At 40.2% G+C, this 27,864-nt stretch overlaps 1 protein-coding gene across 2 annotated transcripts in view; it reads left to right on the top strand.

The window, feature by feature from the left end:
• Positions 1 to 5,097: 5,097 nt before the first annotated feature.
• Positions 5,098 to 27,864, top strand: part of RERG (RAS like estrogen regulated growth inhibitor) — a 117,898-nt gene continuing 95,131 nt past the window's right edge. Inside the window, exons 1-2 of one of the 2 annotated variants that reach the window (XM_044227970.1) lie at positions 5,098 to 5,208; positions 8,627 to 8,790. In XM_044227970.1, coding sequence (XP_044083905.1) covers positions 8,730 to 8,790 — 61 coding nt within the window. In that variant the 5' untranslated portion in view covers positions 5,098 to 5,208; positions 8,627 to 8,729. Of the gene's footprint in view, positions 5,209 to 7,748; positions 7,764 to 8,626; positions 8,791 to 27,864 lie in introns of those variants that run through there. The other variant, XM_044227971.1, reaches the window with a different exon arrangement.

Raw genomic sequence — 27,864 nt, 5'->3', positions numbered from 1 at the left:
TCCCTCCAAAATTGATAGGTTGAAACCCTAACACTCAATGTGACTGTATTTGGAGATAGGGCCTTTACAGAAGTAATTTAGGTTAAATGAGTTAATAAGGATGGGGCCCTAATCTGATAGGATTAGTGTCTTTATAAGAAGAGATACCAGAGTGTTCTTATTACCTTTCTGTAGGTGCAAAGAAGTCATGTGAGTACAGTAAAATGACTGTTGCCTACAAGCCAAGAGGAAAGACCTCAGAATGAAATTTATTTTGCCAGGATCTTGATCTTGGATTTCCAGCTTCCAGAACTGTAATAAATAAATTTCTGTTGTTTAAGCTACCCAGCCTGTGGTATTTTGTTATGGTAGCCCCAGCAGACTAATAGAGAGGACTTGACATTATAGATGATATTTCTAGAGGCTCTGGATTATGTTATCTTTCTTAACAGTGTTGCTTTTTGCTTTTTGCTTTGGCAGGCAGTGTGTTTACTGGTGGGTTAGCTTGTCCCTGTCCAGGCTTCATTTTAATCTCTGTTCAGGGGAGGGTCAGATTTGCCATTACTCTTAGATTATTGCCCTCGTTTCTATAGCATGGTCTTATAATCTTTCTGAGTCCTCAGTTGAATGTCAGAAAGTACTCTAAACTCTGGCTAGCCTCAACTTTCATGTCTTCTGAGGCCTCGGAGGTCTCTAAAATCGCCACCTAGCTTTCAGACCCTAGGCGGCTGTTCTTTGACTAGGTCTCTGAGAGACTCACCAGACAATGCAGAGCCCAGGAAATGGCCAAGGTCCCAGGGGCATTTCTGTGCAAATACTGGGAGTTCTGCTTCTGTGGCTATCCTCTGTGGCACTTTAACCCTCTGAATCCAGTAGCATTAGTAGCCCTGAACCCTGCTCTGATTGTTGTCTGGACTCCAATTTCATGGACCACGGCCCTTCAAATACCCACAAGGAGAAAACTTGGATGACTGTGGGGCTAAACCCAAGTGCATTCCCTCCTGTCAGGGATTGGCACTCAGCCTTGGTTGTTTTCCAATGCTTCTAAACAGTATTTCATACATTTTGGTTAGCCTTCAGCATTCTCAGTCAGAGGGGAAGTCTAGTTGTGGCCACAGTCAGACTTGCCCTTGCCTAACATCTAGCTAAATAAAAAATAACAATAATAAAATATCCCTTTAAGTAAAAAACAAAACAAAACAAAACAAAAATTAGCAGCAAAAAAAAAAAAAAGCAAGGAGAAGGTTATGATTTCTTTCCATAAAACTTCAAAATAAATTCTCTCAGGAAATAAAAGATAATGGTTGTAGACTGCCCTCTCTCCAGAAGCAGTATTGGTGAGTCATCAAATCCTGGGTATTCTTTTCCAACAAGAATGAACACCTCTAAATTTGGAGTGAAATGAGCTTTCCTTTTCTGACAAGAAGAGGGGAGAGAGTGAGAAGTTGTCATTGAAATGGCTTAAGAGAGAGAGAGGAGGGGGCCCTAAGAATGAAGGGGGTGAGCTCTTTGAAGCCTGAGGCAAACTTTTCTGTGGAATAATATCTGATTCTGACAGCCTGCACTGAATCTTGGTATGGGGTCTTCAGTAAAACCTCAGAAGTAAAGCAGAGTGTGTAAACTTTAACAGAAACCACACAGAAACTCAGATGACCTCTCCTCTTGGCTTTATGTTCCCATCTCAGGATGGTAGATGAAGTAGAATGCTCAGTCCTCAAACCATTGCTCCATGGAGGAAGCAAACAGGTCTCCGATAAGGTAGGTACAGAATTAGGATTCATTTATTATATATCACAGCCAATATGATGTTTGTTTTTTTTAAAGATTTTATTCATTTATTTGGCAGACAGAGATCATAAGCAGGCAGAGAGTCAGCTAGAGAGAGGAGGAAGCAGGCTCCCCGCCGAGCAGAAAGCCCAATGCGAGGCTCCATCCCAGCACCCTGGGATCATAACCTGAGCCGAAGGCAGAGGCTTTAACTCACTGAGCCACCCAGGCGCCCCCGATGTTTGATTTTAAAAATAAACAATATAATAACTACAAAATATGTTACACAGGAAGAAAAAGAGGAAAAGATCATGTAAACCAAAGTCGGGTAATTACAAAATAAATTGAAAACAGGGAAAGGAAGGGATGGGTATTTTCAATTACATGATATAGCATCTATAAGACCTTCTTGAAAACCTTGCTTAATGAAGAAATGAAAAAATTAATCAAAATAAAAAGTAAGTAATAGAAAAACTGTGGTAAAACAATTAAATAAATGTATCCCATTTAAATATGGAACTAAGTTGAGATCACTCTGGGAATTAGAAATACAGAACAAAGGCAAATATTATATATCCTGACAATAAAAAATACAGAAATAAAAATATAGAAAGAAGGAAGTGGAAGTGAGGGACATAAGAGGACAGAGAGCTAATTTCCTCCTTTTTATATTTATTTATTTATTTTTAATTTCCTTCTTAAATGATGATATTGACTAAAACAAATAAATGGTTAAATATAAACCATATAAATATATAAATATGAAAAAAATAAAAATGAATATATGGTTAAGGATAATGAATTCAGATCTCATTCTGTGTAGTTTTTTTTTTTTAAGAGACTTTTATTTATTTATTTGACAGACAGAGATCACAAGTAGGCAGAGAGGCAGGCAGAGGAAGAGGGGGAAGCGGGCTCACTGCTGAGCAGAGAACCCAATGCGATGCGGGGCTTGATCCCAGGACCCTGAGATCATTACCTGAGCCGAAGGCAGAGGCTTAACCCACTGAGCCACCCAGGCGCCCCTCATTCTATGTAGTTTTAACCTCAGTGGAATCTCGAACATAAAATAACTTGTGAGATAAGAAAGCATCTGAAGCCACCATTTAAGGGTGGCTTTAATTTCTTTATCTTCTGCTTTATTGAGTGTATCTTTAAATTAAAAATAGCACTTATTTATTTGTTAAAGAAGAACAGTAACACTTAGCATAGCTGTAATGCTATTTGATCCATCTCTGTTCTCTTATGGTAACAATGAGGGTCCTCTCATGGAAAAGGCGGTTATTTCTGGATAGTGTGAATTTGGGGGTGATTTCCTATTTCTTTGTATTTTTTCTACTACTTATTTAATCTACAATAAGCATGATTGCCATATGCACACACATACACAATTCCAGTTTTTATTGTGTTTTGGGTTTATACCGACAATTCATTTACTAGTTAGATGCTAAATGTTTTAGCTCAAGCCTGGAGCCAGACTAATGGACTTAAGTATGAGAAGACCTCTCCCTAGCAAGGAATATGGAGGATTTGTAAGTGCAAAATGTCCTCTGTCTTTCTTACTGATCCATGGAGCAAGAATCATAATGGGGAGTGGCTCCATTTTGCTGCTTTTGAGACAAAGGATACACTCCCATTGAATATAGGCATCACACTGATACAACACAATGGGTTCAGGGTCCAGTTAGTTAGTCATCTCTCTTGGTGTAGTACATCAAGAACTGGAAACACGGAGGCAAGAGCTCCCCTAGTTGACAGAGGAGTGCTGACCTATGTTGACTAAGTGGGAAAATGGTGGGAAACACTTTGCATAGACAAGATCCCAAAGAAATGCTTCAAAAAAGGCCTAGTTCGGGGAATTTTCAATCACTCCATTCAAGAAGGGTGGCAAAGTAGACATTTCAACTTAAGTCTGCAGAAATACACACACACACACACACACACACAAATACACATATATACATACATGTTCAGGAATATAGAACTTGATAGGGGAAGAATGTAACATGTTAGCCCTAAACAGAAATGCCACGAAATTCCATGTAATTGGGTTTCTATAAAATTCTATATAAGCTACAGAGACAATTCTTTCCACATCCCAGACGTCAAAAACTTACTGTATGCCAAGATGATGAAATCTCTTTCTCAGCCTTCTTTACGAAACTTCAGGCCCGTTATACGTTCAATTTTAATCACTATTCTATTGCAAATTATGTAAGAGAAATCAAACATATCTGGTCACAACTTGTTTTTTCTTTTCATTCACTCAACACCTTGTCTCTTGAATGTTCACAAGGCTCCAGGCATGATGGTAGAGGCTGAAAATCCAGGGAGACATACAATAGATCTCAACATTCAGGAAGTTCAGGTTTAAAGGAGAAGATGAAAGAAAAATAGTACGATGCAAACATGATGACAGGTAACAGGCTATAAGACCTCAAATTGGCTCATCTTATCCAGGTGTGGGTTGTGGGGTCAGCACTGGCCTTGGAAACTGCCTCCATGGTTCCATCTCTCCCACCAAGTACCCCTGCAGTGGGTACTTTCTCATCTGTGAAAGGCTAATAATTATACTAGTGCTTACCCCAAGGGAGGGTGTAAATATCAAATGCAAGGAGAGATGAAAGCAGTTCGAGCACGGCATCGATATCAATCATGTTCCTTAGGTCTGGAGGACGTTGGAGTGTGACTTCCATTCGAACACTACAAAGACTGAGCATATAAGGAGAAGACGAAGGCTTTGGAACTTTGTCAAATAGAGAGCTATACATTTCAGTCGAATTCAGCATTTACATCGCTCCTAGCATCTCTCAGCTTCCAATCCGGCCTGGATTTCATTCCAACCATCTACTAGCCTTGGACAAGTTATTTATCTTCTCTTTCAATTTCCTGTTGGGTAACATGGGGAGAATCAAAGGTACCTCAAGGGGATGTTGTGAGCATCATCGGAAGGAAGGAATGGGAAACCCCACGGAGCGACGCTTTCACACGCAAAGTTTTAACGGAGGGAGTCCCTCAGCGAGAGCCTAGGAGCCAGGGACCGAGCAGGGGAAAGGGAAGGCAGCCCCGGGCCGCAGGAGCGCGCGGAACAGATGCGTCTCCTCTCTCCGGGCGGGGAGGCGGCGTCGCGGGAGGAACCGGCCTCTGGCCCCAGTAGGGGGCGCCGACGCGCCGCACTGCAGCATCCTGGCGGCGGAGCGGCGGCCCCGGCCGGGCTGAGCTCGCGTCCTGCCGCAGTCCCTCCGCCGCCCGTCCTGGCGAGCGCGAGTGCGGAGACCCTCGCACCGGTCGGTCGGTCTTCGCAGCTGCCGCGGCGGCACCCACGCGCGATCGCGGCCCCGCGCCTCGGAAACGCAAGCCGCAGACTGGGCGGCGCGGCGTGGGAGGGCTCCACGGTCTCGGGGGACCGATCCCGAACTTGCAGGGGACCGCGGCTCTCCGGGGCCTGGAGAGTGTGAACAGGTGAGTGTCACGCACGTGCCCAGGTGGCTCTTTCGGGACGACTTCCTGCAGACCCTTGAGACCCCCTGAACGCTTGGCCTCTGGGTCGGTTCTCCAGGTCCCCGCGAATTCCCAGGGCGGCTTCGGGGTTCGCTGGGAGGGGATGTGAGCGCGGCGCGCAGGGGTTGACAGCGCCCTCGGAGCTGAGACTGAGAATGCCCTTTTTGACTTAGGCTGCGTTTCTCTCCAGGTTGAGAGCAAGTGACCTGCAGTCCACGATGGGCCTGTTGATCACTCTAGGATACCTGTTGCTTTTGGAGCTAAGCTATCACCAGGGATCTTGCACAATTAACCTTGTCGCTGTGGGTGCTGCGTTGCAAGATGAGGGAGCATTCCCCGTAGCCAGAAGAGGAGAACTTGATTTCGGAGCTAGGCAAGAGGCTCTCATTCCCACGGCCAGACTAGATGCTTTGCTTGCCTAAACAGCTGCGCTTTATTTTGATGATAAATACAGAAGTTAGAAAAACTGTTACCTTATAAAGATGCTTGCTTTTTTTACCCCCCAAAGAGGAAGTGGAAAGCAGGAATTTTGATAAGTATAGTATTGGGAATTATGAATGAAATCTTTCTTTCAATAAAGGTAAAAAAAAAATCAGGTTATTGGTCACTTAAATGTCACAGGTCTAACAGATCATAAGCTCCTGGAAGGTAGCCACTTTTGTCTGTGCTTAGCACAATTGTGGAATGATCAATGAATATATTAGTAATAACATAGTATGGAGGCCAGCTCCTTTTTTTCTTCTTTCTAAGCTTTCTTTTAGTTCCTTTATGTTGGAGGGGGGGAATCAATGTGCCTTAAATCTCTTAAATATCTATGTGTGATTTTAGCTTTAGGGGTGATAGAAGCTCAGAAGTTTTTGTCTTAGTAAAGCAGTGTCCACATAATAAGTAAATGGCAGCTTCTAGACCCAGCCAGAATATTTCTGTACAATAATATTAAAACAAATGTTTTTAGACCCATTTTATGGAAGATCTTGGATTATAAATTATTTTGAACATCAGAAATTGGCAAAAGGTCACTTATTACAATTTACACATTTATCTTTGTTTTATATCTTTGTCAAATGTAACATCACATTTTTATGTGAATAACAAACTGTTGAAAGACATATGTCAGTTTGTGTCTTCCTTTAAGTGATTTTTCTAAGCATAAGGTTGACAATAAGCAGCTGTACCTTCATAAGGGAAAAAATTGCCCTACACAATTTCTCTTTCTTATGTGAAATTCCTATACCTCTGAGGCCATTTGGGAGTTAATGAAATATTTGACTTAACAAATGTTTTTTAAAAATCACATCTGATGACTACTTTCAGGAACTATAAATAAGATAGATAATTACTTAGGTTTTATGTGCATGGGAATGAACAATTTTGCATGAAATAACAAATTGTTGTTTATACAAGCTCCAGACCCTTGCATGGTCTATGTTTCAAAGAAATGCTTGTCATTCTTATTTAGAATTTATGTAGTTATGTATCTCCATATATTATGCTTTTGTGATGTTCTGAAATGAAGCACGGAACTTTAAACATAGGGCCTTTCCATAATGAATACATATAAAATGACAAATAAGGAAATTCTTTTATCTTGAGCCAAAAGTATGGGTCTGGACAAATTGCAGATGTTAAAGCTTCTGGTTTTCCAACTATTAATGATTACAGAGAAATTTTGTTGCTGTTGTTGTTGTTGTTGGGGGTGAGGTAAACAATAGCTAATGTCAATGTTGAGCTTTTTATCCTTTGGAGGAAGTTCTGACCCTTTGGAAATCAGCAAGTACAAAATTCGTTGGGTACAAGTTGATGGCTAAGATGCCTAATGAAGAAAACAATTACATGTTCACATCTTTGTAGAAATCCTTTTTAAGCAGGATTTTTATTTTTTTCTTTCTGTTGAGAAGCTCCTTTGAAAAGTTGTAGATGACAAAACATTGGCAGGAGCCGTTTACACGTTTAGATAACAGATTCGTGTTGTAAAAATATCTTTGCAGACTGAAAAAAAAAGGATGAAATGAATGAATCACTGATGTGATTAAGTTTAACAAGGATGAGAGTCAAGTCTTATATATAGGTTTCAAACACTGACTGCAGAAGTTCAGAAAAAGGGAGTCTGCAGTTCCTGTGAGAGTTGTGAGTCTTGCTGTGAGTACTTGTACAGCCACAAGGCCAGCTAAACAAAGAATAGGGAGTATCTCGGTGTACCTTGGTAGGTCAGTTTGTCAGGCCCTATCTCAAGGAGTGAATGCAGTGGACGCCATGTTTTTAGTGATCAAGAGGCAAGTGCCAGCAAAGAGGACTCCATGTGGTGAAGAGAGAAGGCGAGAGTCAAGAACAAACCAAGACAAAACAAAACCGTACAGCTCATGAAGAACAAGGGAAGATGCCAGGTCTCATTTTCGTAGGAAATAGTAGCCTAGGATGGGGCCAAGGGTCCTAATAACTGTTAGGCTACTTGAAGGCTTCTGACTGAACGTAAACAAAAAGTTGAAGCAATGTCAGCTCACCAGCACTGACCTCAGGTATCTGAAAGTGGCCAATTAGACGCAAGGTGTTGTCTGATCTCTAGGAAGGATTCTTGCCATGGCTGGAGGATTCCTTTGGTTAACCCCAAGGCTGTTTCCAGCTTTACATATTCATGGTACTAAGAACCTAGGTGTCATTCCTGAAGCACTGCTTCTATATCACATGTGCTTACATTGTATGCAATGTCATTTTCTAAGTGTTAGAGCAGTGTTAAGTGTTCAGGTTGTCGTAGAAAAGAAATCTGAAGTTGAGTCACGGCATTTATCTTTTGTGTGCCAGGGGTGTTGTGCCTAGAAAAATATAAGGATATAAAGTAGATATTGTATATCAATTCCTGGAACATGGATATCTGTCAGATGTCTCAATCATGGGATCTAGTGTGAACTGAGCTAAAATTTAACCTTGAAGTGCAAATCCAATCATTACAGTAGGATGGATGAAGACGAATGTATATTATTCAGCCCTCAGGAAAAGAAAGACTTCTAAATGTGACTCTCCCCATCCCGTGTGTTGTGTATTGGGTATGTATAGACACGTGGTAAATACACGTATTCACACACTTCAACTATTTGTTATCCATTAGTGATCCAAAGATAATACCTTCATAAAAAAACACCTTAGGCAATGTTGTTGGGTATGAAAATGCATATGTTTTAGAAACAAAGAGATCTAAGTTCAAGTCATGGATCTATCACTTATTAGTTGACCAGTTTGCAGTAAATGACTATAATCCTTCCACGGGATTGCCGTGGAGGAAGATGATGATAAAGTGAGTGGTGGCCGTCAGGGAGAAGGTGCTTCATAAATACAAATTCCTTTCTCCAGTCACTTAGGACTTCCCAAATCTCTTTGGTTGCAGGACTGCAGATTTACAATGATATGGTGAATCCAAAGGCTGGAGCCAAAAAGATTTTCTCAGCTCTTCAGTGTGCACAACAGTGAATTATCTACCAACACCCAGCATGGCTAAAAGTGCAGAGGTCAAGCTGGCAATATTTGGGAGAGCAGGTGTGGGCAAATCAGGTAAGTGGTTTTGTTGTAGTTGTTGTAGTGTGTGTGTGTGTGTGTGTGTGTGTGTGTCTTTGACACTGCCTCCTAGAATTAGACAGAAGGGTGGTTGGCATTTCTCATAGTGTCATGTGTTGCTCTTTTAGATGAAGTCTCTCTCTTTATCTAGAACTTTCCTTTTGTATAACCAGTTTTATTTACATTTCTGCTTATTGATGATGACAGGTCTGCTGATAATACACAAGGCAATGGATATATCATAGGTTTTGGTATTCTGAGGAAGGGTATAAAACAAACCTCCAAATAAATCAGATTGTGGAAATGAAAAAAGTATTTACATTTTCTCTTGTTCCTCTTTACTAGATGCCAAGGGGCCAATTTTATATCTCATTCATCTTGATATTTGCAGCACCCAGACCAATGTCATGCATGTGTTGGTGCTTAAAAAAAAAAATGCCTGTTGAATGAATATATCCTTTCAAGAAACAGAATTGCATTACTACCCAACACTTCTAAAATTGGGGAGAGGGGTTGGGGAAAAGGTAGACTACATGAACTCAAGCAAGACAGCTCTTGCCAGCACCTCTGGAGTGAATTTAAATGATCGTATTGTGGTATATACTAATTCAGAGACTATCTTTTTCATTCCTCACCTAAGAAAAGTCTTACATACCTTTAAGATTAAGGGGGAAAGGATGGATATGAAAATGTATCTGATCCAGTTTTGAAAAATGTATCTCAGACTTTATAACTAAAGAATAATGCTGAAGCCAAAGTTGCTAAAATCTAAGGGCAACACGGCTTTTCAGACCACTTTGTCTCACTCTCTTCCTGGAGGAAAGAACCATAATTGATTTTGCACACAGGGTTCATGGTTCTCAGGAAAGGACTCACACAGATATCTAGTAGGAGCACCTTTGTGGAGGGAAACCCATTTGGGTCATCCAATGTCATAGGTAATCCACATAATCTTAAATAAACACACATGAGTAGCTTTTAATTCTGTGACCAACCACTCTTTCCTAACTAGCTCTCTGGTTTAAGTTCAGCAGTAAATCTTCCCTATTCTAAGCCTTTCTCTCTCTCTCTCTTTTCATTTTCTAAGAGTGCTCTTTTCTGCCATCACTCTTCCTTCTTATTGCTCATTCTTGCCTGTGGCAAAAACCAAGCAAAGAAAATAGATAGTTGGCAAGGCTTTAAACTTGCCAGGCTTCACAAGATTGAAGATAGTTGAACTCCTTCCCATCAATCTCCTCAGTGTTTCCCAATGGCGTGAGAACCTAATTTCCATAGCTGGTGGAAGGATCTGGAGAATGAGGAAACTTGTTCCAGTGAGTGGAGGATGAAGGGAAGGGCATGTGTGGGAGGCTGTGCTGCTAACAATAGCTTGTCTGAGTCCTTTGTGAGTGGAGGGTCTAGGCCTGGGGCTCCCTGTTGATTACTCATTCATTCAAACCTTAACATAGGCAGTCAAAGAAGAGAATTTTTAGAACTTTGATCATTCACCAAAATAAACTCCACATGGTTGGAAAAGTTAATCATAGAAATTAAAATTTGGTTGAAAAACTACCTAGTTGTGTTATAGCCATCCCTTTCCCATCTCTACTGTCTCAGAGCAAGCTCTGTACATCCTCTTTTCAAGGTTCATCTCTCAGTCTGACCTCTACCCATTTCTTTCATCTTCCTTTATGTTGTTTTGATGACTGCTTCAATTATTCCTCTCATGCTCTACCAACTGTTTTCCCATAAGGATTTCTTTGACCACGGTACCATCTTTTTCTTTTTTCCAGGCTTGTGGAATGTGGGCTTACTTACTATCTTACTATCTTGAGTTCTGTCTTACTATTTTACCTCTCATTCTCTTCCACTATAATCATGAGCCTGAAACTGCTTTTGCTCAGGTCACCACTGATCAATAACGAACAAATCTAATGCATATTTCCTAGTTCTGATCTCCTTAGGACTCCTTTTAAGATTGAACACAACCACTCAGTCTTTCCTAAAATTCCTTCCCTCCTACGCTCTCATGACCTCATGAGCTTCTTGGCTTTCTTTCTCCCTCTCCATTGCCCCTCACCAGCTGCCTTCATGGGGGCCCTTCATCGACCCACCGCTCCAAACCCAGGGCTCTCAGGGCTCTACATACCCATCTCAGGTCTTCTCTCTCCATACGTTCTCTCTAGGGGCGATTCCTCATGCCCAGAGCTGAAGATGTACTTCAATACAATCCAAATTCATACAATCCAAATTCCGCTCACCCTGGTTTTATTTTATGTAAGATGAAGAAGTTGGACTTGTTCCCTAAGGTCCTTTCTAACTGTAACGTCCTGTGATTCTTAATGCATGTTCTTTGGGCTGGTTTCTTTATCCACTTCACACACATTCTACCATTTGTATTTATTTTCATGTAGGTGAAAATGACAACGATAGACAGCATGACTTAAACAATTGCTTGTTTGTCTGTCATCGACACAGTGTTTTCCTATTTCAACACGAGACTGTCTCCCTGAGAACTGGTAACCACACCTCACGGTAAAGGTTGTACCTGTTTGACTGTTGCATGGGAGACAATTCTGAGACCTTTTCTCATAGTTCTGTGAAAACAACTACAGAGTCCTTCATATCCATCAACTTTGAAACCCGGCTATGTTTTCGTATAGCAATGTTGAACTCATGTTTATTCTAATTCTTTATTAATATGGAAATATGAGATCTCTGCCTAGTTATTACACCACATGCTTACTTTTCTGTCCTGTAGTCTGTATTAATCTTTTAAGTAGGGACACCTGGGTGGCTCAGTTGGTTAAGCAGCTGCCTTTGGCTCAGGTCATGATCCCAGCGTCCTGGGATCGAGTCCCACATCGGGCTCCTTGCTCTGCAGGGAGCCTGCTTCTCCCTCTGCCTCTGCCTGCCTCTCTGTCTGCCTGTGCTTGCTCTCCCCCTCTCTCTCTCTGACAAATAAATAAATAAAATCTTAAAAAAAATATTTTAAGTAATTTGTTTTTGTTTGTTTGTTTGTTTTTAAGTCTGTAGAAAGTTATACCTGCTAGAATGTCACAGCAGCTCCTCATTTTCTCAAATGCCTCTCCACAGAAGGTCATTCCTGGGGGAGGCAGCTTGAGATCTGGGAAAGGTAGAAACAGAGGGTCTCTGATTGCACTGTTTCAGAGGCCTCTAGGCTTACCTGTATGATCTACTTTTCCCCACAGTCACTATGAAAGTGGAACTGGGGATAAGCAAGACCCGGTTGTCCCCTTGCTAACAGAGAGCAGCGTAGTCTGGAGTTGAGAGCAGGAGATCTGGGAGTGTCACTGTTAAGTTTGACGTCCAATTCTACAGTTGACTAGCTGCAGGAACATGGCAATTTTGGCAAGTTACCAAACTTCTCAAGTCCCTCAACTATAAAAGAGCATATAGGGGCACCTGTGTGGCTCAGTCAGTTAAGCCTCCAACTCTCAATTTCAGCTGAGGTCATGATCTCAGGATTGTGGGATTGAGCCCCCAGTGGGCTCCATGGTCAGCCCAGAATCTGCTTTTCCCTCTCCCTCTGCTTCACCCCCTACTTGCATGCTCGAGCTCGCTCGCTCTCTCTCTCTCAAATAAATAAATAAAGTCATTAAAAAAAAAAAGGCTATAATAGTGCCTCTCTCTAAGAGATGTTATTAGGATCAAACGAGCTATTAGATGGAAATCCTTTAGAACTGCACCTGGCACAAGTAAGTGCTCCAGTATTAGCTTATAATAGTATAGATTTCTGAGGTATGCTCATTTTAATTAGTAAATTTTCTAATGAAAACATACAATAAAAGATACATTTACATTCAAGTGGACATTTGGGTTTTCATTACAACCAGAAAGTTTATAAGATAAAAATTCTATATTGCAACTCTGCATACCCTAAATGTATACGTGTGTGTGCGCGCGCGCACACACACACATATACACACACACACACCCTCTCTCTCTTTCTTTTGAAACCAAAGTCTGGGTAATGTCAATTACAGTTTGACTACTGGTGATCACAACAATACTTCTTGTGGCTCATATCTTGGAAAAACAGCCAGAAATATGTTGGTGTGATCAATAAATTATCACCCTTAAATTTCAAAGTGCTTCTGGTATGTAGTGGACACCTTCTTAAGCCCAGGTAATAGACAAGCCCTCTATGTTTAAGACAGAATTTAACATTAACCAGAACTCTTTGGTTGACAGGTTGACCATAGAAGTGTCAGCCCAGGCAGAATTTAATAATGTGTTATTTATAAAGGAACCCCGAAAGAACACGTGATGTGTGTGTGTGTGTGTGTGTGCACGCATGTATATATGTATCAGTATTTACATGGTCTTTTGTGTTGGGAGGATTCTTTCCCTTTCTGCCTAATGTTATCTTGAAGTTCTGTCTTCAAGGGACCTTGGTTGCTAGCTCAGCTTGGTGAGCACTTTGGGGGATGCTTCAGACCGCAGAGCCTGTATCCCATCCCATCCCATCCCATCCCATCTTCTCTTGCCCAACAGGAAAAACATTTCCCTTCCTGGCTGAGGGTAGAGCACTAATAACATGGCATACAGGACATATATTTCCTTCCTTGTGTGTGTCAGCCTATAATTTGACAGACTTCAAGTGATTAAAGCACCACCACCTGCAATAAAACCTAGAATGCACACCCGATTTATTTAAATGCTTCCTGGCTTCATATTATTCAAATCTGTAGTAAGTGTGGGAGGAGCTGAGAGAGAAACCACTGAAATTTTAAATTTAGTTTCTCAGTTGACATTCTCATTTTGGAATTGAAATATTGTGTGCCATAGCTATATATATTTCTCGAAAGGGCTAGTCTCAAAGTTAATTGAGTTAATGCTATCCTCTAAATCAGAAGCTGGTTCATGCACTCATCCATGAAGTCTTAAGCTCATAGATTCAGATTGCTGGGCTACAAATTGGGGGCTAAACACAAACAAACTTGTGATATATTTTTCCTAGACACAAAGAGAAGTGATTCAATTTCCCCTTCTTTTCCTTGTTTCCTTGTTCTTGTCTGCTTTTCTCTTTCTCTCTCTCTCAATTATAAAAAAGTATGAAAAGCTTTTTTCATTTTATATTTTAGTGGGACAGGGACAATTTTGATTTTAGATATGACTTTTCCAGTAAGTACCTAATACTGCTTTAACATATATGTGTGCTTTATGGCTGGGGTATGTTCATGAGATTTCACATACGTGGAATGAAAACAGCAATATCAACAGTTCCTTGGGTAGGTCAGTTTCCTTATGCTACAGAACCAAACTTTGTATTTTATTGTATTTTAAAGATTCATTTATTTGAGAGAGAAAGAGAGAGCACCCGCACATGAGGGAGGGAAAAAAGGAGAGGGAGAGATTCTCAAGCAGAATCCCCATTGACTGTGGAGCCCAATGTGGAGCTTGATCCCATGACCTTGAGACCATGACCCGAGCTGAGACCAAGAGGTGGTCATTAAACCAACTGAGCCACGCAGGCACCCCTCAGCCTTCGTATCTTAGAACTTTTTCTCTATATGTAGCTATATGCCAGTTCATTCCCTTCATAGAGACTTAATGGTGTAGTATGATGCTTTCTTGAAGATCGTTTTCAAAGGACTTCTTTTTTTAAGATTTTATTTATTTATTTGACAGAGATCACAAGTGGGCAGAGGCAGGCCGGGGCGGGGGGCAGGGAAGCAGGCTCCTCACTGACCAGAGAGCCCGATGTGGGGCTGAATCCCAGAACCCTGGGATCATGACCTGAGCCAAAAGCAGAGGATTTAACCCACTGAGCCACCCAGGCGCCCCTCAAAGGACTTCTAAAAGAAGATGACAGAGATCTAGGTGATTTGGAGTATTAAGCATCTCATTATAATCATGTAATTATTTTGCATGCTTATCAATTTCATAAAATATATGCAAAATTTGATATTGCTCTGTCTTATATCTATGTCTTATTATAAAAATGATACCCCCAGCCAGCTAGTGACTAAAATGGACTCGTTGGGAAGTTGTAGCAAATTGATCTGTGACTTCAGTAACCTGTAGGCTCCAGGTCCAGTTTGAAAACCACAAGTAGAGGAAATGGCCTCAGCTGGGCATGTCACATGAATGTGAGTACACACTGACAACAGTCCTGTACCACACTTTTTACCTACTTACATTCTCAATCAGCTCTTCAAGTTCTTGGTCATTCTTGTTTTACAATTATGTAACCTGAATGGTAAATTTTCTTTCACAATTTGTTAGCATAAGAAGAGGAACAGATGGTGTTTCAGGTGGTTCAGAACTTTCACACCTCCCGAGTGTAAGTGTGTGTGTGTGTGTGTGTATGCGCACATTTCCTAGGTGGTTGTTGAATTTGAAGGATTACCAGAAATGAGGCCCATTGGTTCTCTGTATGCTTGGTGGTTAGAGGAATAACTGATTTTTTTTTAAAGGCAAATGGGAGGAAGTTGGCATTGAGACAAGTTTGGATGCGGCTGGAAAACTAGCTCTTTTCCTGTCATAAAATGTAATGATATGGTTACCTGTGGCTTTCAAGCATATATACTTTCTTTTACCTGCAAAGATAGAAAAGTCAAAAGAGACAAACAGCCTAACTGAGTAAATTTTCATTTATTTCTTCCATGAGGAACAAAAGGGTATTTTCAAATTGGAGGTGTATGCTTATGGATATGTGGAAAAGCCGTACCTCAGTGCAAGCTATAAGTCATGCTGACTTTTATTGTATGCCCAGGAAGAAAAGCAAAGATGGGGAATGGTGAGGGCTCAGAAAAAGGAAAGAAAAAGAAAAAAAGGAAAAGGAAAGGAAAAATTAAAATCAAAGTCAGTTCATTGGTGGGTAAACATTCTGTAGGTTGGCAATGACCAATTCTTAGACTTTTCTTAAGGAAAATATAGTTAGGGAGGAAACAGTACTAGAAAACACAACAGAACAAAACCAAAAGTTTTTTTTTCAAAACCAAAACAAATCTCTGTCCCTGCTTCTTTCTACTGAAATATATTATTAAAATTGGAGTGTCTCTTATTTTTAATTTATGGCCAATTTATTCATTGAAATAGTTTGCTGTAGTTAATTGTCAGTCATCACTTGGTTCCATTTTATCTCAACTTGTTTTCTTGGCAACTGACAAGGCCTAACTTTAAGGAAAGGGAGTGAAGAAAATTGTAAATCATCCATGTAATTCCCCTTTTTATTCCTGGTATTTCTCCAACTTATGGGTTTGGGGAAATCAGCCAAATTTTCAAAGTGGTACTGTCCTTGAAGCCAAAATTCCAGTGCAAACGCATCTCTGTTGCTACAGCTGCCTTTGAAAATTGATGTGGTTTCAGAAAAACAGCCATAATTTCTTCCATCCCATTAAAAATGAAAGCAGTTATGTTATAAAGGCAAAGCAGTCTGAAAAGGTAATTTCAGCATGGAGTAAGCAAATACATAAAGTTCCTCTACGTACCTAGGTGAGAAAGAGGTCATTACAGAGATCACCAAGCTTCTCAGCGCACAGCCAAGTCTAGGATCCTAGTTTATGACTCATGCAAGTTTGCTACTACATATTTTTCATTTTTTATCACCCCATTCTTTTCCACATTATTTTGATCACCTTTTCTTAGGAAATGAGGTGCTCATTAGGATTTTAGGATATGAACCCTGTAAAACATGATGAGTTTTGTCTTTATGAGAAATGTCCAGTAATCAATAAACAGTGAATACATAATCAAGCCCCCTGGGACTCCTGGGTGTGTTGCCAGTCAATATGGCTACGTATGAAATTCTCAGCAACCTGTATATGTAAGTTCCCCTGTAATGTCGTATTTCAGCTCTTTTTTTTTTTTAAGATTTTATTTATTTATTCGACAGAGATCACAAGTAGGCAGAGAGGCAGGCAGAGAGAGAGAGGGGGAAGCAGGCTCCCCGCTGAGCAGGAAGCCCAATGTGGGGCTCAATCCCAGGACCCTGAGATCATGACCTGAGCTGAAGGCAGAGGCTTTAACCCACTGAGCCACCCAGACACCCCTGTCATATTTCATTTCTTAACAACATTGGATCAAGTGTAAGAAAACTGATGAATCATCTCCTCTGTAGAATAGATTTCTCATTGTTTTGTTTGTTTTTTAAATATTTATTTATTTATTTATTTGAGAGAAGGAGAGAGAGATGGAGAGGGAGAGAGCACAGGAGTGGAAGGGGGAGAGGGAGAGAATCTCCACAGACTCTTCACTGAGCACAGAGCCAGATGTGGGGCTTGATCTCACGACCCTGAGATCGTGATCTCACAACCCTAAGATCATAACCTAAGATGAAACCAACAGTTAGATGCTTAACCGACTGCACTATCCAGGCATCCCAAATTTCTCCTTGCTATCAAAAGAACATTTTACCCTCTATCCTATCAATATGATCTAATTATTATAATTTTTTTAAAGCATTCAACTCTCTTAACTGGAAGGATTGGGGTTAAAACTTTAGTTTCATCCCATTCATTTCTCTTTTTATTCATCTGTCAAATGACACACACTTGCTGGCTGGCTAGCTTGCTTATTATTTATTTATTTATTTATTTAGCAATACAGGTAGATGGGCTTTGAAGGTACTTTGAACAATTACAAGTGTGATATGAATTTAGTCTTTCTACTATGATGCTCTTGTTATCAAAGTCCATGTAGTTCTTCCTCTATGTTCCTTAACATTTCTGTTTGGAAAAGCAATATGGTGAATTTGCTAGCTATCCATGGTGGAAGGCCAGATGAACAGGCTCAATCCACCAGTTGGCTGTTAGTCTTCCTCCACTGAGAATATAACATTACAGACAATTCAGAGATGGCAGGTTTCTTAGCCTTAGGAGATGGCCCTTTCAAATAGGTGAAATGAATAAATATCGAGTTGGGCTTTTTTAAGATTAGTGTGTAAGCTGTCCGGACAGGAGAAGAGTTTAGGAAAATAATTCACTCTTATGTGTTATTGGAGAAGGAAGCATAACATGGAGAATTTTTTTTTGATGATCAAGTCTTATCCTAATTAAAAAATTCAAGTGTAAGACATGAAAATATTTTTGATAGAAAGGTTTCCCAAACATTATTTAATATATGTATCTATGTATTTCCCTATGATCTTAAAATATGTTTTCATTCAACAAGTATCTGTTGACCATCATGTTTGTGTTCTAGAGTAGGTGCCTATGTTACAGGACTCAAGTACATTCCAATAAGGGAGAATAGCAGATATTTCTACTCATCATTATGTCCCCAGACCCTCACACAGTATTTCACACAGCCAGGATCCTCAATAAAACTATTACATTGAGTTAAACTCAGTGTGTTCTACACATGCTTTTAAATTTTATTAAAAGGCATATATTCTAATGTCTCCTCATTATAACCAATGTAGTTTCCTTGCTTACACTTGTATATGATAGGAATTCAGCATGACTGGACGTAGACCATTCTGTCTTTGGGCTGTCAGTCATTGTTCCAGAGAAGCAGAACCAACAGGATGAGGACACACACACACACACACACACAGTTTCTTTATTTACCTGTTTGTTTATTTATGCTAACAAGACTAAAATCTGTAGAGCAAGCTGGTAGGCCTGAAACTCAGGCAAAATTTTAATGTTGTAATCTTACGGGAGTATTTCTTTCACTCTGAAAACCTCAGCTTTTGCACCAAAGGCCTTCCAGTAATTGGATGGGGCCCACCCACATTATTAAAGCTAATCTCCTTTACTTAAGTAAGGTCAACTGACTGCGCATGTTGTCCACATCTACAGATTACCTTCACAGTTACTCCTACGGTAATGTTTGATTAAATAACTGGGCACTGCATTAGCCAGCCAAATTGGCACATAAAACTATCACAACAGCTCTTCCTGTGTGTTACTCTACCTTTGGAACCAGAGGTGGTTCATTAGCTTCTGCTCGTTGCTTTTAAGCTTACTCTTATACGGGACATTTTAAGTGCCTCTTCCTATGGTAGCCCTTAACACATTTAAGATAGGGAGCATGCCTGGATCCATGCTGAATTTTCTCTTCCACCATCTAGTTACTCATAGTTACTTCATTTTCCCTACAGAGAGTGTGATTTCTTGTCATGGCACCATCTTGGCTGTCTTATTTGATCTGTGTTTTCTATGCATTGGGGGCCCTGGAAGTGAAAGCAGACATTTCAGAGCAGATCAGAACACAGCTGTAAATCTGTGAACATACCCTGCTTTTGCTAAGACATTCTGAGATCATTGTTGCTTTCCAGGGGACAATGGAGGCAATATTGACTCATGGAGAGACTGCAAGTAAAGGTTTTTTTCATTGTTTTGTTTTGTTTTTTAATATATGCTGTTGCTATGTCAAATCTCCCCAAACCTATAGTTTGTAAATGCTTAATCCAGGTGTAGAAGTTTATTTTCATCCTTTTAAATACTGTTCTGTTAGATTCATCTATTCTTCTGGTCTGTCCTGAGACATTTGGATCATCCTTCTCTATTTTCTGTCATCAAGAAGTCTGTTGGTTTTGGAACATTATGGGCCCTTGACACTCTTACTCAATCATAGAATTTTCCACTTTGGTATTATAAAGCTCATTGGAATGATTAAGAATCCCAGTGAGTTTTTTGGGTAATTTATAGCCAGTAAAGAAAAACAGAGGTCTTTTGCTCCAAGTGTGGGGACATTAATAGCGTATCACATTACTTCTAAATTCATTAAATCAACTCTATTTAGATTTGCCTTAGAAAGAGTGAGCTGGGAGGACATTTTACAGTTATAATCCCTTGTTTAATATTTTATTTAACATTTCTTGTTTCTGTCTCACACTCGTACTTTAGGATTCAAGGTACATTGCTATATAAAGTACAGAACCGTGATCAGCTTTTATTGGTCCAAGTATCTATTCTGAAAAAGTTGTTTTCCAGGGGTGCCTGGGTGACTCAGTCATTTAAGCATCCAACTCTTTTATTTATTTATTTATTTATTTATTAAGCATCCAACTCTTGATTTCAGCTTAGATCATGAACTCAGGGGTCTTGAGATCAAACCCCACAAGGGCTCCATGCTTAGTGGGGAGTCTGCTTGAGATTCTCTCCATCACCCTTTCCCTTTGCCAAACTTGAGGGTGAGCACACACTTTCCCTCTTTCAAATAAATAAATAAAAATAAATCTTTAAAAAAAAGAAGGCTGCTTTTCGGACACTCTTCCAGGATTTGTATGTACAATTCTGTACTAAAATGGCTGAATTTATGTAATTTGAAACTGTTGCTTCAAATCCCAGCTGAATTTGGTAAAAGATTTTTCTTCCTTGGGTTATACCAGTAGCTAGCACACTTTAGCCTACCTCAGAATCACCTGGAGGGTTTGTTCAAATACAGGTTTCAGGACACCATCCCCAGAGGCTCTGGTTCAGGAGGTCTGTAGTAGAGTCAGAGAATTAGTATTTTTCACAAGGTCTCAGATGATGCTGATGTTGCTGTTGTGGGGACCACATTTGGGGAACCACTGTGTTAAGTTTGTTAAGTACTCAATTTCCATTTGAAATAGGTGTTTTCAGCTTTGTGTCCATACAGAACTCTCCAGTTACCTGTCAGAAACTGTGAGTGCCAACCAGTGCCCTGAGTACTGGTGATACAGTGGTAAATAAAACAGATGGTCTTTCTGCCCTCATGAGGCTAACATCCAAGTGGGAATGAATTAATTGAGCCAGAAATACTCTATGGGGAAAAGCAAATGTGAGTTTTTTCTGAAGTTCCTTACAATTAGAATTTTTCACTCCCATAGCATGGTAAGTTTTGTTTAAAAAAAAAAAAAAAAAAGCATATGCCTCAACTGTGATATGCTGAGCTTTGGTTTTGAGATGAGATGTTGGACAATAGTAGGGGTTGGTTTAGTTACACTGTAGTATTAAGTGTCTGGGAATTAAACATACAGCCTAAAACCATGGTTCTGGGCTTTCTACTGAGAGAAAGTAAACAGACCACGTAGGAGTTGAACCCATAACTGAACTTTTCATTGACACCAAGCTCTACTCCCTGTCAAGTTAAGGCAAATACAGATCCATATTAAAGTAAGGTAGTTTTCCTTTTGGAACAATGATTTGGAAAAATGATTTCAAATTGCTCTTTGACAGTGCCATTTATAAAACTTGTGCAATGGTGTGTAGAACTGTAGTATTGACAAAAGTTCATAAGTTTCCACTGTTTGGGGTAGAAAGATAACATCTTTTTCTCAGTGATGCATTTCCTGGTTTTTAAAAGTATTTCTAGAAGTTCTTTCTTATTTTATGCCATTGGGCAGTAATTTAAGAAGTGAAGCCTAAATTAAAAAAAAAAAGATTAAAAAATTGTGAATATTTATTTATTTAAAACAGTTTGACTTTTTTGTGTATTATGAACCCCATAAATTACAACTGAATCTAACAACTGAGCCAGCTCCCTAGTCATTTGGCAACATATGTTGAATTAGAGGTTTTAAAGGAAGACTCAACCACGCATGATAGTATGAGTAATGGTTATCTGTTCCAATGTCTGGGACATTTTTCCATTCAGATATTTTTTTATCTTGAATTAATTTCTCTACCATGTTCCAAAAGAGGTGAAAACAGGAGCATAGCAACCATGCGTTTGAATCCTTGAGTCTCAAAAATTAAGGTGTGCTTTCTTATGCCTCCCACTCATCAATTTACAAATGTTTATGAAATTCCCCCTATGTTCCCAACTCTTCCACTCTCGCCATCCTCCCATCAATAATGTCAATATTTGTGGGGGAGGTCCAGAGAACCACATCATTGCCTTCATATTCAGGGACCTTGGTGTTTTGTTGGATATGTATGACTTACAATTAGAAATCAGTAAGAAATAGTCTGTGTTCCAGCAGGACAATTGACTTTTATGTTTTTTTTTTAAATCTTGAAATATTTTTTAAAAAATTGTCAGAGTTGCAAAACGGTACAGAGAGTTCTTATGTACCCATCACCTAGCTCTTCCCAGTGATAACATTTCACAAAACCACAGTGACTTATCAAAACCAGGAAATTAACATGGACACAATGCCAATTGCAGAACATGGATACATCTAAGCCACATATCTTAGAATTATTATTATTATTATTATTATTGGAAAGAAAATTGGGGAGGGACGCAGAAGGAGATCCTCTGAGAAAGGATGGAGCTCTTCATGCCTTCTCAACAGGTGAATCTGATAAAATACTTATTATAAAAAAATTTATACATTAAGATGTATGCAATTTAGTAATTTAAATCATACATAAGATGTTCTAACAGTTTAGTTCAGGCCATACATGCTAGAGGAATTGAGGAGAGGAAGAGAAATCAGTGAAAAATACTTTGGGGAGACCTTGAAAGAGGCAACAACACTAGACTCCTGTAAGTTTGATGGGATTTTTATGGTTAGGAACAAAATAACTTCCCTCTCAGTTCTTATCTTTCAAAATGATGTTTTCCTCATACCAATCCACATATGTCATTGATGTTGGGAATTAGAAGGGGGAAAGGACAAAAAAGTAAAAAAAGAAAGAGGAACTAAATAACAGGAAGGGACAAGGGCTTTTGGAATTTTGCTGATCCAGTCCCAGGAACGGTCCTTTTAAAGGTGTCCAGAGCTAGCTCAGCAGTCATCATTCCCTTCAGTGTAAGAGCACAGGCTTGGAGTCCCAGAGATCAAGAGATCATTTACTCATTGTGCATGTGTGGGGTCATCTTTCTTACTTTTGGGAAGCCCCAGTTTCCTCTTGAGTAAAATGCAACATTTGATAATCATCATCTTATAGGGGGGCTGTTGTGCATCCAAACCAAAGGAGCTCTAATAATAATCAGCAATCATAATAACTACCTAATGCTTATAGCATAGATGATAAGCCAACTACTGTTACAGGACACGACACACATGAACCCAAATAATCATCACAGTTACTCATAAATTTAGCCCTATTACTATCCGTCTTTTGCAGACAGGGAGCTTGAGGTCCCAAAGAGGAGGTAATTTGCTCAGGGCCATACAGGTAGTGACTGGATTCTGGCAGAGCTTAATTCAAACCTAGGCAGTTTACCTTCACTGTCTGTCCTTTTATCCACCAAACTGGAAGTTTTTAACAAAATGCCAAGCACAATACTGGAAATACCTAATGAGTGTTTTCTTCCCCTCTAGCCCTTTGTCTTTTCCTCGTGACTTGGAAACACTCATTTGGATCAATCAGTATCTGTGAAAAGTGCTTTACTTCACTTGATCCATTACTAGAGGAAAAGGAGCAACTGGAACAGAGAAGATGGGGATTCTGTTACTAAGAGGTCTTATGGCCTTATAGTACATTTTTATTCTGCTCCATTTTTAAAAATAATATTTCTATTCCAAATTCTGCCTATGATTTCATGCTGAAGCCCCTTATTTGGCTTTTGAAGCCCAGTAGTATGTGAAGGAGGTGCTCGGGGAGGAAGAGGGAAATTATAAAGAAAGACAGAAGAGCCTAACATTGAATATGTGAAAAATGTGAAGTGCGTTAAATATCCTCAGTGGAAAGGGAGGATACATTAATAAATTGACCTGGAGGAGCCCCAAAAGCAAAACTCAGAAGCTTTTTAAAGACGTGAAAGTCCTAGCATGTCAACATTAAGGAAAATATATAGTCAAGTCAAAATTTTTAAATGATGTTATGTGTTAAAAATATTGGATTGCAGAGATTTCCTCCATTATTTATCACAATAGGAGAGGGTTGTTTTTCTTCATTGAAATACAAGATGTTCTTACGAACCAAATAGCTGAAAGAATCAGGCTCCTACACAGGGCAAAATGCCAAAAGGCTTCAAACATTTTGTGAGGGCAGATTGGGTAGGATTGGATCCCATCAGATAACTCAAGATCCTTTATCTGCTATGAATAATTCATGATTAATTATTGCTGGAGACTTCCAGGTCAATAAATATTGTTGAAGTCTATGATGCTTCTTGTAAATGCAGAGGACCACTATCATTTATTGTTGCCAATTATTTTTGATCCCGTAATTGATTATTCAGAATTACATTGTGGTGGTGCTATTTTGGATGAATAATTGGCATGAACAGCTGTGATGTCAAAGTGGTAACTTTACATATAGTTTTTTTCAGGTCATTGTTTCAGATTCAGCAAAAAGGAGGTTTTGTTCAGTACAAACCAAGAAATCCCCAAATCAACCACCATGAGAAAACAGCTTTGGTAAATGTATTTTATTTAAGGTATCATGAAATAAGACTTTTCAAAACTATCTCTTATTTATGCAATGTTGCATTGTCCTAGTTAATAAGTAAACACTTCTATCTTATTTGACTCCCTTTAGAATATTCACCAGAGTCTCCCAAACTCCTTTGTTTGGCTGCTCGGTCAGTTTTATAGTACACACTGTTGATGGGTTCATTTCTGACACATCGTGGTTTGAATGACCCCAGATTTACTGTAATTTTATGATCGTGAAAGGGATTTGTTTTATTGAAGAGCAAATGCAAAAATAAAGAAAGCAGTTTTCAGGAAATATTAAGTTTATTTTAATCTTGGATTATTTTTCTATAGAGATGTATCAATAAAGGTGGAAACAAAACTGAATTCTAAGGATACGGGGCTGCTAGCCATTCAGTTAAATTAGATCATTTTCGAATCTCCACTCTTACTTGACGCATGTGCTATGTATGTGTGTGTGTGTGTGTGTGTGTGTGTGTGTGTGTGTTGACTAAGAGTTTTACTCCAAAAACTTCAAACCAAAACCCACTATGAAGAGTAGTATTTCCTAGGTTTGAAACATCGGGAAAATTCTGAGATATGAATGGGCTTAATATCTAGTCTCTGTTTAGTCTCATGTATAGCTTTTCCCTCTAGTCTAGAATATGGGAATATAAGAAAAAAATGTGACTGCCTCTGCTCTGGGATAGAGGGCTGCAGACAGAATGGAGAGGCTGAAGTGGTATGCTGTAGATTTATGAGGATAAACATTCACAGAAACAAAACAAAATGAAAAACCCACTCCTGGTCTTTTGGAATGCCATCACCAAATGGAAACATTTGACAAAATGTGTTAACTCTAGAAAGACTATCAGTGGTATTATTTTAAAACATTTGCAGTGGGAAAAGACTACCATGTATTGCCTCCCAGAGCCTCCCCCAAAGCTGGTTTATATGAGGTAGTTAATGAGATTTGAGACTTTGGTGATGGTGAGATTAATGTGAGCTCTGGGACCATGAATAAATATAATGGTCCATATAACCTAATCTCAAGAACCTGTCAATATACTATCTTACACTGCAAACAGGATTTTGCAAATAAGATTGACGTTATGAACCCTGACAGCAGGAGGTTATTCTCGATTGTCCAGGTGAACCTAACTTAATCCCATAAGTCCTAAAAAGTGAAGAACCTTCCCAGGCTGAGGTCAAAGGCTGAGGCTGGAGGGAGATGTGACTAAGAAGGAATGGTCACATACATGTGATTGTGTTGGCTTTAAGGACAGAGAAAGGGGACCATGGGCTAAATAAAATGCGGGTGAACTCTGGGAGCTAGAGGAGTCAGGGAAATGGATTCTCTCCCACAGCCTCCAGAGAGGTCCTGATGACTGTTAGACCGCTCACCTACAAAAGTACAAGGTGGTAAATTTATGTTGTTGACCAGCAAATGCGTAATAATTGGGGTTCTTACGCATGAAAATTGAGGTTCCTAGAAGCTTTGGCTACATACAGTGAGAGACTGCTGAGAATCAGTATGTTCTACCCAGCATAAGTTCTCTGAGTCTTTGTCTAGATTTGCCCCCTTACCCTGAAATTCAAAATAGTTCGTGAAACCTCAGGAATGGAGTCCAAGTAAGACTTGGTGGAGATGAGGAAAATCCTGAAGAATCACAACTAGTCCATTTCCAAGTTCAGGGCATCACAGAGAGCGATCATTTGAATGAGGCATTGCCTACGTGGACTGGAGTCTTCCATCCCTCTTGGTAAAGAAGGGGCTGCCTTTGAGAACAGTACATGTAGGAGAGGAGGCTCTACCTACAGTAGTTCAAATCACGTGCGTATCTCAAGGGACGCATCCTCACCAAGGGAGAAGACAGTTAAGGAAGAAAAGGGAGAGTGGAGAAAATAGAGTCAGAGGTTGTGGGCTGAAGAGAATGAAAGCATCGCCAAGGGGCTCCAGGCCAAATAAGATCCTCATAGACAAAGCAGTTTACGATTTTCAGGCATCTCGGTTATCTATGGGCCCTAGATAACCTGGGCTTTCTGAGGGCAGACACTGAAGCAAAGCTTGTGGCAGAGGATAGAAATTGGTTGCCCTGCTAACGATTGCTCAGCCTCTGGGTCAGGCTAAATGGGCCGAGTGTGAAGCAGCCTCTCCTTGCTCTCTGCACTGCCCTCCCTGCTGCTCACACCTGCTGAGAACAGTGTGCCTGGGTCCGAATGGTCAGCATTTACACGGGGCGGGGCTCACATTTCTAAGATGACTTAAATGAGCTTCAGGAGAACATTCTGTTGTCTAGCTCCGAGGTCCCATAAACAGTAAGTAATGAAAATAGCTTACTTCTAGAACACCAGACGTTTGACAGAATACTTACAGCATCTCATTTAACGGCTCACCATTAACACAGCGATTTCAGTCTTGTTATCGTCTTTACCTTACTGATGAGTAAACGGAGACTCTGAGAGGTTTAACAACCTGCCCAAAAGCAGAGATGGAGGGAATGGCAGAGCCAGGACTGGGTTCCTGGGAGCGCTGACTGCAAGTGCTACCCCTCTTCAGGTCTAGGCCCTGCTTGGACTGTTCTAGAATAGGTCACTGTCAGCAATCCAGCCGTACCAGTCAGAGAACGCAACTATGTCCCAATGGTTTTACATTTAACTCTTGGTGATTTATGAGATTCTCATTGGCCTCCAAAAGAGTCTACGTTTTATGATACCTTGCTAATAACTATAATAATTCTACAGCTCGTAGCCAGACTTCTTGGACCCAAATCCTGGCTGCACCACTTCCTGGCTGTGGAAAGCAGGCACTTTTGTGTGTTACAAGTGGGGCAGTGGCCCCAGTGGCCAGACTAGTCTTTGCCACACTGTAGTGCTCCATACATACTTGCAGAACAAAAAATGCCTTGTCACTGTAAGTATTGCGAAGACTAATCAATGAGCACGCTTAGAACGGTGCCTGGAGACTTGGTAATGCTCGGCAATGTTAGCAGTTCTTGTTCTGTGTGAGATTGAAGCCTTGGATCTTGTTTTAAGATTAGAACTTTTCCCCTTGCTCCTGGCCTTGCTTTCGCTTCTCTTCTTGTTCTCACTTTGGACTAGTCTGTTTGAGTGGCAGTGATTAAGAAAGATGATGCAGTATTTATAAAATATAAAACATACAATGAAAGCCGAAGATGACACTTTCCTCTCCAGTTCAATGATGTGGAAAGTCCCATTCTTTGAATGAAGTACTGACAGCAGCTGGGGAATCATCTCTTCTGCAGGGCTTTAAAAATGATGTCTCAGCCTGGAGGGGTGGCACGGGTTGTACTTTCAGTGTAAACAAAATAGTCACCAATCACCAAAAGCAGCTTCTTCACTCATGTGTTTCGAGTTGAGTCAGCATGTTTTGGGTGCAGGGTCCATAGTCTCGTAAGGAGAGGAGATCTGATTGACCTTTACACCAGCGTTTAAAACCCAAGTGCAGTCCCTGCTATGAAGCCCCAGCTTCAGTTTGCGTCTGCTTGAGAAATACTTCCTCAGGGGAAAAGAATGATTAAGACAAGGTGTCATTTTCTAGCACGTCTCTGCCAGCCTTTGTAGCAAGCTGACCATGTCAATTTTCTTCATCCAAGAAACCAGGGTCCCCTCTTGAGGCAAAAGGCTGTGCCCGGGTAGAACAAAACATTTTTCTTTTTTCCATTAATAAAGAAAAACTTGGCATCCATGCTGTGTCCTGGGATGGATGTTGTGCCCATCCATCTCGATGCCTGTGCTGCTCTCTAACTTGACTAAGATGGATCCTGTCCCACAACTGTTGACTGCAGAGGGCCCACTGATGTAAACTGTGGAGGAATAGGCAGCTGCCCAGATTTTAAATGCCTTGAAGGGAGGAGAGAAGTCTTTGGCTCATATCC

The sequence above is a fragment of the Neovison vison genome, chromosome 12, assembly GCF_020171115.1.
Source record: "Neovison vison isolate M4711 chromosome 12, ASM_NN_V1, whole genome shotgun sequence".
NCBI classification, from domain to species: domain Eukaryota; kingdom Metazoa; phylum Chordata; class Mammalia; order Carnivora; family Mustelidae; genus Neogale; species Neogale vison.
This window is presented reverse-complemented; position numbering and strand designations above follow the sequence as displayed.